This window comes from Neodiprion lecontei, chromosome 2 (genome assembly GCF_021901455.1).
Source record: "Neodiprion lecontei isolate iyNeoLeco1 chromosome 2, iyNeoLeco1.1, whole genome shotgun sequence".
Classification (NCBI taxonomy): Eukaryota; Metazoa; Arthropoda; class Insecta; order Hymenoptera; family Diprionidae; genus Neodiprion; species Neodiprion lecontei.
This window is the reverse complement of record NC_060261.1, coordinates 26,801,202-26,815,862: the sequence shown is the minus strand read 5'-3', so window position 1 is coordinate 26,815,862 and position 14,661 is coordinate 26,801,202. Positions and strand designations below refer to the sequence as shown.

Sequence of the window (14,661 nt, the reverse complement as noted above, 5' to 3'; positions counted from 1 at the left end):
TTTTTCGATCCGATGTTTTATGCGTCGACAAACGAACAAGTTATAGTAAAGTAATAAGTAATAATAATAAGACCAACGTGCAAAACGGTATATCTCGCAAACAGCTTCCGTAAATTGATTTATTACAAAAACCGAGGGACATTTCTAAAAAAAACTCCGAGCTTCCGACAACGCCACATCGCGTCTAAAACGTCAAATGTCGTGAAGTTCGTGAGCATATCCAATGATACTCAAGTACATATTTGGTTTGAAAATGATTCAAGTTTTTTACAATGTATATTAATTTGACAGTGTTTTTACGGATTCAAATTTCTAACATCTAATGGCAACCCTGAAAATTCCAACGTAAAGTTAAAAAAACTCATTTCTTAAAACTTATCGCTTATCCATGTACCTAATACTTGAATTTTACTGTTTAGCGTTTTACTAGCGTTATGCTCTCTTCCCATAAGGTGAAACATGTATGGTAAGAGGTTATAACTTTAAAATCCGTTTGGAAAATACAATAAATTCCTTCTTCGGAATACATTTTCTAAAAACAGAAACGTTGCAACGAGAAGATGAATTATACGAAAGAAGTTATAAAATGAACGGAATGGACAATGCATTCGATTCTCAACGAGTGAAAAAAAATCGTCCCCGTTTACGAATTTCTTCAAAGTCTCTAAAAAATTGTCATCCCGAGCTAATCTTACCTTTTTCCTGTGAAGTGGCTTGGCTTTATAGAGCATGAAATAAATTGTAACGAGGGTTCAGAAAGGTCGGCCGAAACGTCGATTGGTGACTTCTTTGATTTCGACCTAATCGCTAAGAGGAGACCCTTCGGTGTATCGTAGTGAACGTTTGCATGGTGAATGCTCATTGAAAAGGGTTCGGCAAAGGCTTTCGCGAAGAGTATTTCCGATCATGGCTCCCATTTTCCGCGCTCTCCGCAGTTGTCTCTTGGCCATATCCACAAGACGAACAGAGCCGCCTCCTCCGCATCCGTCTTTCGGATTCGTAAACATATTTTCCATTGGAATATTTGTGTTTTACTTACGAGAGAAACAGGAAAAACGAAGAGGGTGCCTCGAACGTGCATCCTGCTCGCGCCCTGCGTTCGCCTACGTAATATTAAATCTTCCAAGGCAGACATTTCAATATTCGTTCAGAAGTTTGCAAGAACGGCTGCTGTAGCATCCACGGGCAGGAATATAACTCAACTATCAGTTTTACCTTTTTTTCTGCTTTTCAGTTGTTGTTGTCACCTTGGTACGTACAATGATTCCTATCTCGGCCGCCATGTTGAACTTGGTTAGTTGAATATAAAAACATTTCCGCAATCTTTGAAAATATCTTCACAGCTCCGATATTGGGTTATAGTTTAATAATGCAGTTGGTCCGAAACGATTTTTCATCCTCCACAGAACACCGAACTTTGTTTATAATAATTCAGTCTGCAAAGACCGTTGAGGAGGTACCCTAGTCGATTTCAACGTTGTCGTATATATCTCCAAGGATTGGAGTCCACAAATTTTAAATGTAAAAAAATCCTCAATAGCCGCATTCTATACGCAATTCTAAACAAAAACATTCGAATGCATTCTCATTTGAGGAAGAAATAAAGAAATGGCATGGATTCTACGAAATCGCAATAGTAAATTCGTAGAATTCATGCCATTTCCTTATTTCTTCCTCAATCGAAAATGCATTCGAGTGTTTTTGTTCAGAATTGCGTATAGAATGGGGCCGTTAAGCCCTTTTTCGCGTTTCAGATACGTGGACTTCGATATTTCGAGATATACACGTCAACGTCGAAGTAAAGACATCGCAAGGTTGTTCCAATGGTACGAAAAAATCCTCATATACGTATGCATAGATAGAATTTCTTTTTGTAAAACGGATAGCTGCTCCTTGACGTTGACCGTTGCCTACTCGAAGGTGCGATATGCAAGCCCCTTGACAACGAAGACCATTACAAATGATACGACACAGTGCCGGTATCGCAGGGCGGTACCAGCCAAACACTCCATCACTGGGCGAACAAAGTCACTATCATTGCGGATCGGAATACGTTATGGTAGACGACCGGTATAATTTGCCGTGACTTGGTACTAATGTAATGACTCTTTTCTTCGCGAAACACAACCATTATATTCTAATTAGAGAAATAATTAAGTCGCAATTAGTAAGCTGCCGTTGTACGTCATAAATAATTAATGACGAAACACGCGAAGGGTCGCCCAGGGGGTGAGCGGCCGGGGGAGGCTGGTAACGGTGCTGGTTTAACCAAGATTATAATTATATACCCCCACCGTTGACAGATAGGAAAATATTGCGAGATAACAATATCTATGTATACAGCGTATGAACGCAGGCATCGAGCCGAAAAGAGGATATTTTTTGCTGCTTCGTCCCCCCGGGGATCGATATGAAACCTTGCGCGATTCTTATTTTTTAATTTATGTTTCACTTTTCCACGTCGCGGAGACGAGCCAAAGTAATTTAATCAACTCCATCCTCGGTATCCCCTCGAACGCTTGGTCCCTTGGTCGCTGCGATAAAACACGAAATTTCGAAGAGCGTTAATAACTCGACATTTCAACCTAATCCCATCATTAGCTCTTACTATGTATTTCCCCCCCCCCCCCCCCCTCCTGCTTTTTTCTTTATTCTTTTCCTCCGCTCTCTTTATCTTGACAGTTATTTCGATGAACGCTTGGCGGAGAACGCTATGAAGTATTTGACAAGAGAGAAAAAAAAAAAAAAAAAAGTATAAAGAGAAGAAGACTCACCCTCATTTTCTGAAACGCGGTAATCTGTTTAAGCGCCTTACCACGCCATTCGACAATTTTTTTTTTTTTCTTTATCCCTTCTAACCCATCAACCCCAAGTTTTCGGTGTCGTTTGCTTTTTAATACTGCCGGTACAGGCTGACCCATTACTGTCTGATGAAATCCCTACTCAAATTCAGTCAGGTTTTCCTTTATTTATTTGAAAAACGTAGTCACTTTTCGATCTCCACAGGAGTAGATCAATTCTTCAAAAGATTAATACCGAATCTTCACGAGCTCGGTAAAACCCCTGACAAGTTCTTACACGCTTCGTTATTTCCATACCCTAGTACCAATCAATGCAACAATAACTGTAGCGCAAACCATAAATATTACATCCGTCTTGCAAGTATATTACGAAAAATTTATCTCTTCCGATTGTCACGGTTTCTTTTTCACTCATAGAATTACCATTTATCGTATAATAATGTGAATTAAGTTGCAATTACAGTACACAAAATTTGTACCGAAGATGTACCGATTGGTGTAATGATAAAATTGCGAGAACGTTAAAGAAGAAAATAGGCAAAACTATTACTACTTTACCGGAGAATCCTGAAAAAAATATGTACCAGCTATAGCAAAGTCTTGTCACGAATAGCTGCCACCTAAATATTGTGACTTGATTTCAGGAGCTCTTCAGATCACTGGATCCCAAGTTGAGGATCAGGGGAAGTACGAATGCGTCGCAAACAATTCTGTGGGTACGGAATACTCCAAGTCTACTCTGCTCTACGTCAAAAGTAAGTTAGAAGAACGACTGACCCAGGGCTGCAGGGTGTACTTCATGCTTATACCGATATTCGTGCTTGATTAATTCACACCGTACATTTATCAATTATCCAGTTCGTCGTGTATCTCCCCAATTCTCCATACCTCCGCCCGCGGTGAACGACGTTGTTCTCGGCGCGTCTTTGAACATCACGTGTGTGGCTTTTGGCGCCCCAATGCCATACGTCAAATGGCGTAAAGATCCAGCCACCGATTTGACCCCCGAGGACAACCTGCCTATCGGGAAGAACGTACTCTACTTAACCGATATTCAAGAGAGCTCGAACTACACTTGCATTGCTGCCAGCGATCTGGGAATCATTGAAGCTGGAACTATGGTCAAAGTGCAATGTGAGTTAACAGAACTGCTGAGCTTTTGGAATAAGACGAACTAATGCTTCAACGAAGCAAATTCATTTCAACTACTTGGAATGGCAACTAGTTTTCTTTTTCTGGGTCTAAACAAGAACCGATCCCACTTTCAGGAACATGCTTTTATAACCAGTTATTCTAAGTAGGTACCCTAATATTTCAACTGTGAATGTTTCCGACATGTCTTTAACTTTAAACGATAACTAGACTAATCTAAGAATGATTCGACCAGGCCGCCATGATTTTGCTTTGTGAGAAGCTGGCAAGAAACAGTTACACCAATCCGCAACACTTGAGATGAATTTTTCATTTCTCGAGTATAATATAAATTTTGCGAATAACGTCTGTGGAATGTTTCTCATCTTATGCGTAGCTCTGCCAGTGCCACCGGAAAATATCCAAGTATCTGACATCACGGCAACGTCTGTTAAACTGACTTGGTCCTACAAGGGGCCCGACGAGTTACAGTACTACGTAATCCAGCATAAACCCAAGCATGCCAACCAGGCTTATTCTGAGATTTCCGGAATCACAACCATGTACTATCACGTGCGAAGTCTGAGCCCCTACACAGAGTACGAGCTCATCGTCATTGCCGTCAATAACATCGGACGTGGTCCCCCCAGTGCGCCAGCGATTGTTACAACGGGTGAAACAAGTCAGTATTAACACGATGCTCTCTTATAACCAATCACCATTCTTCGATCAAAGCTCGTTTCAGCAGTAAGAATTAACAAGAGAACAAACGGTAAGAAGGCGGGTGGATTTTTTCACCGAAAGTAAATTCGGTATTTGAAAATCACTTTTCATTCATGTTGAATTTAGCTATTTTCACGTGAAATTTGCTTTAACTTTTTTAATTCGATGTATCCGGTTCGCAATTTCGCGGTCAGTTTCGTTTTCACCGAATGAAATACCTCAGACACGTCGTAGGAAAGTATTTTTGCAATTTCACACGGAGACCTCGATTATTGTTTCATTCAACGTGAGAGTACTCCGTTACCTTTACGGGATTATAAACGGTTGAAGTGTACCTTGAGATGGAAAAAATCGATCCGTCTTACCGGTTAATGTTTTTTAAGGAGCTACACCAACGATCAAAGGCTCTAACTGCAGCTACCACTGCTGTAGTGCCTATAATCCGTGACCTATACGTTTATATTTACAGCGATAGCACAGCCGCAAAACAAAATTTGATGAGAGTCATGTTTATTTTACACCTGTTTGCATATGTGTATAGCGATTAGGGAATTGGCATGAGTAATAACTTTAATTATGTCATGTCGCACTGAATGCGATGAATTATCAATATACGTGTATACATCCAGGAAACGTCGGGGTGTATAAAGACTGTGTATTCGAAGAAACGAATCGATATCCTGCTTGGCATCCATCCGTCAGTTATTCAAGTGACTAAAAAACTTCACGTTAGCGTAATATTTTTGTTGGAAAATTGTTTAATGCTGCACTCTTTATTACCGTATAACATAACTTTATTGTTACTTTCGTCAGTAGCAGATGTGATTAACGCGCATTATTCACGATCGCGCCTCAAAGCATATTCGCCTTGAACGATAATAATCATCGTATCATAACGCGGTCCATCGTCAATTTTCACATCTCGGATTCTGTGTCATTGTTAAAAAATATTGCGGACGGTCGGAAATTTGAGAAATAATATTTTTCTAAAGTAAATTGTTTGAAATTTAGTTTTTGCACCTAGCTAGATTTTTGCACCAACATGATGAAATGTTTTTGTAATATTTTTTGAGGGTACTTTGACATTTTTTCATGCTGTCCATGGTCTCGAACCGCTCGCTTGGCCTTGGACACTTTGATCCATGTAAGTCTGAAAGAATTTTCACTATCCCTCATCTCCTGGTCACCTATTCGTCGCACTTTGCTGTATTTTTAAAAAGTTGTTTTTGAAGTTGGCTTTTTTCCATTACAAAACTCGTCAATCTCTTCATTTTTCTGTCAGTAACGGAATGAGAATACTTAAGGAAAAAGAAAGGAACGCTGCATAGCAACGTTCGTGTACAATATTTTGGACTTTTCTCAATTCTTAACACTTTGATGTTTTTGTAATCACAATCTACCGATAATAAGTATGTGTGTTCACTGTTTATGTGTGTAAGCAAACCCGTTGAAAATCTCTACACTTCCAAAAACCACCTCATAATTCTTGAAAAAAAAAATATTAATAAATCATTGAACTGGTAGTAATCGATAATATTTTTGCATTTGCCATTGCCGTAGCGGAATCGACATATGGAGGTGCCAGTAAGTAACTATGTACTAAGTGTGTCAGTAGAAAAACGTAAAAAAAAACATGTTTTATTGCTCGAAATGTGTGTTTTTTTTTTTTATGTTTCACCTAGGACTGTTCTTGTGATCTTTAACAGTAACAGTTTGTAATATGATGTATACGACGTCTATTTACTTTTTATAATCCTTTATAGAAATCTCGGCTCTATTATACAAACTATCACAAAGCACGCGTTACCATTTTGTGTTTTGTTTCTCACTTTTGTGCAATTACTAACCGGAGCATAGTCGTTGATATTTTTTAATTCGTATGATTACCATACCATACTGTATCATCTAGAGTAAAATAACACGTCAAATTCATGGTGTTTCCAGAACCGGGAACCGCACCCCGCAACGTTCAGGTTCGGCCGCTGAGCTCGAGCACGATGGTCATTCAATGGGATGAGCCAGAGACACCCAACGGTCAAGTAACGGTTAGTCTTTTTCATTAAAAAATCATTTCAAATCACACACAAGTACCTCTCTCAAATAGTTTAATAATCGTTACACTCTACAAAAAGAAAAAAATATTGAATTTCAATGTCACAAGCCCAACCAAAGTGAACATAGTTAATACATGATAAGCTATCCTGAAAATGCTTGAAAAATTTGATTATCTCTAGAGGGTTACCATTCCCAAAGTCATCTGTACACTGTAAAGAAAATTTTTGTGAAGTTAATTAAAACCACATGAAATTGCGTAAAGTCCTAGAGTAGGTTGGAGTCACGTAAAGTCACGTGAAATTTTCTAAAGTCATGTAAAGCCAGCTGAAGACACGGAATCCTGAAGGTCCGAAATCAGTGTACACCCAACTTCAGAAGTGGTTACCCTCTCCGTTTATCTTCATTTATCTTTTTCCTGCATCCGTTAGCTTCCATTTTGTCTAGAGTTCGTTGTAATAGGAAGCTATTGTCGATCCATCAATTCAAACGAGACAGTATTTTCTATTAGTGATGTAAAATCCGTGGAAAACAATGTGACAAACACGGTGTCTAGTAACCGAGCGATTTCCTTATACCGATCAGGGGTACAAAGTCTACTACACGACGGATTCGAACCAGCAAATGGCATCCTGGCTCTCCCAAATGGTAGACAACAACCAGTTGACTACTATTTCTGACCTCACTCCGCACACCATCTATACGATCAGGGTTCAGGCACTGACTAGCGTCGGTCCAGGACCTCTGAGCACTCCGGTTCAGGTGAAAACACAACAAGGCGTGCCCAGTCAGCCAAACATGCTGCGAGCGACTGAAATTGGGGAGACCAGCGTAACGCTCCAATGGAGTAAACCGGCTCATAGCGGAGAAAACATTCTTAGCTATGAGCTTTACTGGAACGATACTTACGCAAAGGTATGTTGAGGGGTCGCAGTTGGCGATGCTCGGTAGATTTCTCATTTTCTCCAATCTTGCGAATTACCGTATCTTACAATTACTGCAACTTATTCATGGTGATTTCCCGGCGCCTAGGAGAAGCACCATCGAAGAATACCGATCGGTGAAACTTATACACTGACCGGGTTGTACCCGAATACTCTCTACTACGTTTGGCTGGCAGCTAGAAGCCAGAGAGGTGAAGGTGCCACGACTAGCCCTTATCCTGTTCGCACCAAACAGTACGGTAAGCCCTAAAACCAACGAAACATGCTGCGAGGAATGCCGGATCAGCTTACCGGCCCCGTTACTCGTCAAAATATAACGAAAATTCCACGACAAGGTTTTATTTTGATGAGGAACTGGGCATTGTAAGTGGCACAACAGGTAGGAGGTACTTAGCACCCGCTAGATGCTCCCGCAAGTAGCTTAAGCTACGAATTATGTCATAGCTACCAATTGAAATATGAGAGTTAAAAAGGAATTGTTTTCTTAAAGAGGACAAGGAGAAAGACGGAAAAAAGAGAAAAAAAAAATGAGAAAAAAAAAAACATCAGTGTGGGAGAGTGAGAATGACTGCATGTGTTGCAAAAACGTTTTTGGATGCCATTTTATATATATATACGTATATACATATATATAAATTGCACTTATGCACTGCATTGATATATGTGTGCATTTTGGGCACCTTTTTATTATAAATAAATTTATAATTTAGGTTCGTTACCTTGGTTTTTCGTTTAAAAATGATGACTGAATAATCGTTATTCACCATTAGGCAACTTCTAATCGACATATTCTTCAAAGTGTTCAAGGATTTTCATTTATTCATTCTCCTTAGTATTAACTTTCAAATTTTATTAACCTTTGGTAGCCACTGTTGATTCTTGGATAAAGAGTAATTTTCACAGGTTTTCGAAAGGCAAGTCAGTATTTACCGCAATAATAGTCATTAATCATCTGCATGGGGCAACACTTGCTTTACATACATGCATTTTCAAATCTACCACAAGTTACTGGTTCAAAAGACTCCTATTCACGAAATAACTATTGAAATAAATCGGTTTTTGTCCTGAAAAATATACTTCCAATATGGGGATATTGCGATAGATTTGTCATTTTGAATTAAAGAATTTTAAACTATCTGATTTCCAATCACAGACTCTAAATTCTCCAAAATATCTTCTTGTCAAAAGCACACTTCCTCATCCTGAAACTTTTGAGTATTTTCAATATTATCTTTACAATGTGACATCTCGTATATTGTACTGTCCTACACGTCGTACATACAACTTTATCTGAGCGCAAAGTACTCTCTTCATTTGTTCATGCTTAAAGTACACAGTCAAATGCAATATCGAAATATTTGACAAATTTTTCAAATTTTGACACGGTTTAAGTAACCTGGTTTTTCATCCAGAAAAACCTTCATGTTAAACATGTTGCAAATCCGTAAAAAAAAATACCTCAGAATGATTTTTCTACTCAATGTCAAATCCCCTTGTTTAACTGCACCGTCTTTTTGAAATCAGGGAATGGATTTATCACAATTTGATTGTATCTGAAATATACCGTAACCGCCCTGGCAGCATTCTGGGGTAAGTCCATCAGAAGTGACATCGGAATCTAGATTAGTCGAAACCTTGCATAGGTCTGTTGTCAGGTGGTAAAAAGTCACCGTCAGGGAAGATTTTATCTATCGACTCTGTAAAAAAACATCCCCCAGAGTCTTCTCAAGTCTTTCCAACTTGTGGTTAGACGTCTTTTGAACTAGAATACTATCATGCCGGTTTCACGAGGTCTACATTACGTACCACTAACTCGGAATCAAAAATGATCAGTGTCTACCATGCCTCCCCGTTATCCCGATTTTGTTTTCCCTTAAAAATGAGTGTTGTACAGTCCCTGGCGCTCCGCCCCGCAATGTAACCGGACAAGCTGTCAGCCCGACAGCAATTTTGGTCTCTTGGGAACCCCCGCCAGCTGACAGGTCAAACGGAAGAATAGCCTACTACAAACTGTTCGCGGTGGAAAGCGGGAGATCCGACTCTGAGGCCTCCGTTATCAAACTCAACGCAACTAGCTTCGTTATGGACGAACTTAAAAAGTGGACTCAGTATCGGATTTGGGTTTTGGCTGGCACCAGTGTTGGTGACGGACCCCCTAGTTTTCCTACCACTGTCCGCACTCACGAAGATGGTATGTAACTGTAATCGTACGATTTTGTCTATGAAAAACACCCGCAAACATTGGTGTTCAACATATCTGTACTTCACTCAACGTACTTTGAAAACGTTGCGTTTGTTTCTTTCGGTATAATAATCACGATAATAAGTACCGACAGATTTACAGTTGAATCAGCCTTATATTTAAATACGTAATTGTGAAAATGATTAGTTGAAAAACATTCCGCAGAAACGATTCGATCGATTCGAATGAAGTTAAGGAAATTTACCACGAAGTTTGGAAAATAATATACACAAAATCTGGTGCGTTAACTGCGTTATCACTAGCTTATACAATTCTCATTGTGTCCACGATTTTCCCTCGTCAGGTTTCGAAACGATCGAATGACTTACTCACAACCGGTCAATCGACTGACAATCGATTCGAATCAATGTTGGGTGATCACATCAATTAGGTATGGCATAAAGCTTTCTAAATTTTTGTTGTATTCGTTTGACGAATCGACATATCGTTGACTTTTGGAAGATTAATAAATGCTTTATGCGAAAATACGCAGCTTTATTACTGACTAATAGTTTTTTCGATTTTTGCCTCCTTTTCAAACGAAGTGAAAAAATTTGAAACATTCCCGTGAAGATAACGAATGTAACGTTTTATGCTGACCAAAATTATTGAAATTCTAACGTTCGCATTTTTTATACTGGTTGCATACTAACCTACGGTTTGATATTTTGAATACCATACTTTACGGATGGCATAACTTGCAAAATCAATATAATAACCTCATGAAATCATCAATCATATGTATAAAACACCCAAAAATATAAAAGCCCGCCAAAAATGTCGATTTTTCCAAATTGCGCGTTTATGTACGGGATACAATGATATGCCAAATACGAATTAATTATATTTTAAATTTCAGATTTCGCTCTCGCTCTTCAACCTCTTCCTACTCAATCGATCAACCACTCCTGGTTTATTTACGTCAGTTAATCCGTTGATACACTAAAATTTTTTTTTTCTTCACTGTTTCATTTTTCCATGTACACCTCCATCGTATAACTATTATTCTTTAAGAAAGTATTTTTAACAAGTTCAAATTCTCCAAAACACTATTCGTTTTCAACTTTCTTTTGATTTTCTCTTATTTTTCTTATTTTCAGTTTTATTTTGGCCATATCGTAGTATATTTGCACGTACACGTACGATGCAAATTATATTTTTCGCCACACTTTGTCGATCGTGGGCGTTTTACAATTTTTTCATATTTGGCGCCTCAATATTCATAATTGTGAAAAAAAAAAAAAGAACTGGCCGTATTTTTTGGCTGGCGGAATTTTATATTTTTGGAAAAAATTTTTGCACCAAAAGAATCATAATTTTTCTCCACCGATGGTGTTTTCCGCACTAGAATTTTTTTCCAGGTTTATTACGCAGCCACGGATTTTTTGGATGCTGATAACAATTTTTTGAATTCAGCCGAAATAACATTTTTTTTTTGGCTCACATATGTATGTGTACATTGACAAAAAAAAAAAAAAAAAAAAAACAAAGAAAAACAATGAAAAAATTTTTTTACAGGGCCTAACATGTTTTTGTAGTATAATATGAATAACATCTTTTGTCGAATAATAATTCATCAATTTTTGTCTTTCCTTGAAGCTTTTGCAGGAGGATGACGCAGGTTTTGAACAGCTAGTTTTTAAGATTCTATATCCATATAATGATATGTAAATCGATGTTTTTCTGGTGGTTAACGTGACTAATTGATATGGTTTTTTTTTTTTTTTCATTCTCTGATTTAACTTAATTTATATTCTTTTTCAATCTTATTTCCACTTATCTCTATTGATTACTTTACATTATTTATTTATTAACTGTTAACTCACTCTTGCCACATGTAATGACGATAGAAATAGCTAACTGTCTCGAGTTATATGAAATATCTAGTTTTCTTTGTACAGAGAACTCAAAGTACGAGTGGCGTACAACTCAATGGCAGCGTGCTGAGAATAAATTTCAAATTTATATTACTAAACGCTTACATCTAGCACACGACACGCGAATGTGAAACAGACACACAAATAACGCACTTATAACTCTTTTCTGATATAACATATATATTACTGATATATATATATATTATCTCAAATATATAAGACTGATATATTCTTTAGTTTAAATTTAGTTCTATTGTTTGCACATGTTAGAGCATGCCTTACTAATTTGTTTATCACATATCTCTCCTCATCCTGCAATTTCCAAAATTTTTACCTCAAATTTATCCGTCTACAAAATTTTCAACTCCCATCGACAAACTTACAAAGCAGAGTCTGCAAATTTTCTCATACACACGTATCACATGTTAATACGTTCAATATATTCCAATGAATGGCACGCCGATGCATGGGGAACTTTTTTTCAAACATCGAATGAACCACCTGCACCTTCTCACCTCCATTCATTATTTCAATACATAATCAAGTTTATAATTCGTTTTACACCATTAATACCTACATTTTCAATATTCATATCTTATTTCAAGCTTTCAACATACTAAATCATGTGAAGAATATTGTTCTTTCTGCTATACGCATCATTGAAAGATCTAGAAATCGGAATGTCGAATCTGTTTACAAAAGTTTTCATTTCCAGAATTCTTCAATTATTTTTCACAGTTATGCAATAATTATAACGCATGACATGCCACGGCAACCGAAATCGTAGAGTTTTTCTCAGTCATTAACAAATGTCACCTAAATTTACATTGGCCAAATTAAATGTTTACCTAAGAATTGAATAAAGGCCTAAGAATTGATGTTTACTTTCGCTTATCGGAATTTCAAAAAGTCCATGTCTTATTCGAAAAATTTGCTGCAGAAAATAGTGAGTAATTTCGGCAATGATAAAGCCGTTGTTAATTGATGCACCTCAATCTGAGACTCCAGATATTCCATGAAGATGTAGGATAAATATTTTTGCTCCGAGTTTTGTTAGGTGTGCCAAAAGTTTTAAGTGGGAAAGGTTCCAGTTTTTCCTTGTTATTGTTTTCTCATGTTTCGTTTTGTTTTTTTTGTTTTTTTTTCCAAATCGCAAACTAGTCGAATACACGTAGAGTAATATTAACATACAGAATGAACATTGATTAACTGTAAATCCTTCAACCCTGTTATAATTTACAACAATTCGAACACACTTATTATTGATCTTTGTAGTAACAGAATTTCAAACATTTGCAGACTCGGCTTAACAGCAAAATGGTTAAAAACTATAAGCACAGCTGAAAGCACCTGTATATTATTATTGGGAAAGCCTGTATACACCTCTTAAACTCACAAAGATAATTGGCTCTACTTAATCATCGTGATTGTGTACTTGATCGCACACTTGCAGCTGGGTTGCACTTTTATTGCACCATATTTAACTTTATACGCAGAGCACAAATCACGTCTATCACAATTGATGTAAAATCTAACGTACGCATAAGCGCACAATATCGTGCTAAGCACCAGCACCGTACTATAATATTATAAAAGCACCTATATAATACTACGCACCCCACTTTCAACTGTCATGCGAAATGTACTTGGCCTTTCGCAACGTTGCATAGATAAGCTTCGTTGCCTATAGTTCATATTTGTACGTGAAACGAAAAGATATTGCTGGCTTGCCACGTTGCGAAAGGCAAAATGTGTGAATGGATGAGCGATTGTGGTTAAAATGATATTAAAAAGAAAGGAACCGACGATTCTTAAAACAAAAAAGTCTAATTATTCGATGAAGAATGAAAAAAAAAAAATTTTATTCTCATTAGACAGGTGATACAACGAAGCAAGTACTTTTATACATTTGAATACCAATACATTTACTCCAGTATCTGACCAAGTGAATATATAATATAATCATTTTTCTTCCGTTCTGCACAATTCGATGCCCAATTATTGAGTGATATAAAAATAAAAATGTTAATATTACACGAAAACTGAATAGCAACAGCGCTTTGTCAACAAATACACGCGAAGATTTTAGTTCTCAGTATGCAAACAGCCACTGTAACGCCTGCGGCTTCAGTTTTGAATTCTCTTTTTTGTTTATATACTATATGTGTTCTACAATTCGAAAATTGTTTATTGCAAACACCAATAATCAAAGCAGTATTCATTTTTGGTCTTGATTTTACCCGAATTTTGGTATGAGAAATTCCATAATATTTTAGGCTCGTTAGAATGCATTACACATTTTATATATTATATACGTATTGTTAATGTATCAATGAATTGTGAATTTTGCATGCCAACAGCAGATAATTTTCATAATGCTGATACCATGACTATTATCATCGTAATGAAGAAATTGAAATATTTTCTTTTCGTAAAGTTCTATACAAACGCTGATAAATTGAGTCAGAGTTTGCAACCGTGTAAGAAGCATGATTCAATTTTAATTCGCCAATTTCTAAATTAACGTACGTAGAACGCTGCAGGCTCGATAATAATAATTAATATGTATCATAAACTCGTGTACGTAAGCACAATGGTAATATTTTGCAGCAGTGAATAATATTACTGATATCACATCCGTGATAATCGGTTGTGAAATATTTTTTTGAACGGATGATGAATGGGTGGGTTTGGATGAGAGAAAAGTACCTGAAGTACCTTTTTGACAAAAATCCTTTTTTATAAAAATAAAAAAAAAAAAAAGTTCCCCCCTCTCGAAAAATTTTTTTGAGCCCAATTTTTTGTGGTCGTTTTTTGGGTGATTTTTTAACCACGATTTTTTGCCCACTTGCAAATCCTTGCAGCCAATGGTTGTTTTTTTGACACGCAGA

At 37.2% G+C, this 14,661-nt stretch overlaps 1 protein-coding gene across 13 annotated transcripts in view; it reads left to right on the top strand.

Annotated features, from left to right (window-relative positions):
- Positions 1 to 14,661, top strand: part of LOC107226430 (tyrosine-protein phosphatase Lar) — a 472,005-nt gene that overhangs the window by 443,777 nt on the left and 13,567 nt on the right. For 5 of the 13 annotated variants that reach the window (XM_046732656.1, XM_046732655.1, XM_046732661.1 and 2 more), the window contains 8 exons: positions 3,446 to 3,556; positions 3,660 to 3,935; positions 4,330 to 4,614; positions 6,216 to 6,239; positions 6,600 to 6,700; positions 7,293 to 7,622; positions 7,740 to 7,890; positions 9,546 to 9,842. In XM_046732656.1, the coding sequence (XP_046588612.1) occupies positions 3,446 to 3,556; positions 3,660 to 3,935; positions 4,330 to 4,614; positions 6,216 to 6,239; positions 6,600 to 6,700; positions 7,293 to 7,622; positions 7,740 to 7,890; positions 9,546 to 9,842 (1,575 nt within the window). Of the gene's footprint in view, positions 1 to 3,445; positions 3,557 to 3,659; positions 3,936 to 4,329; positions 4,615 to 4,644; positions 5,800 to 6,215; positions 6,240 to 6,599; positions 6,701 to 7,292; positions 7,623 to 7,739; positions 7,891 to 9,545; positions 9,843 to 14,661 lie in introns of those variants that run through there. The other 8 variants (XM_046732665.1, XM_046732664.1, XM_046732662.1 and 5 more) reach the window with 5 other exon arrangements.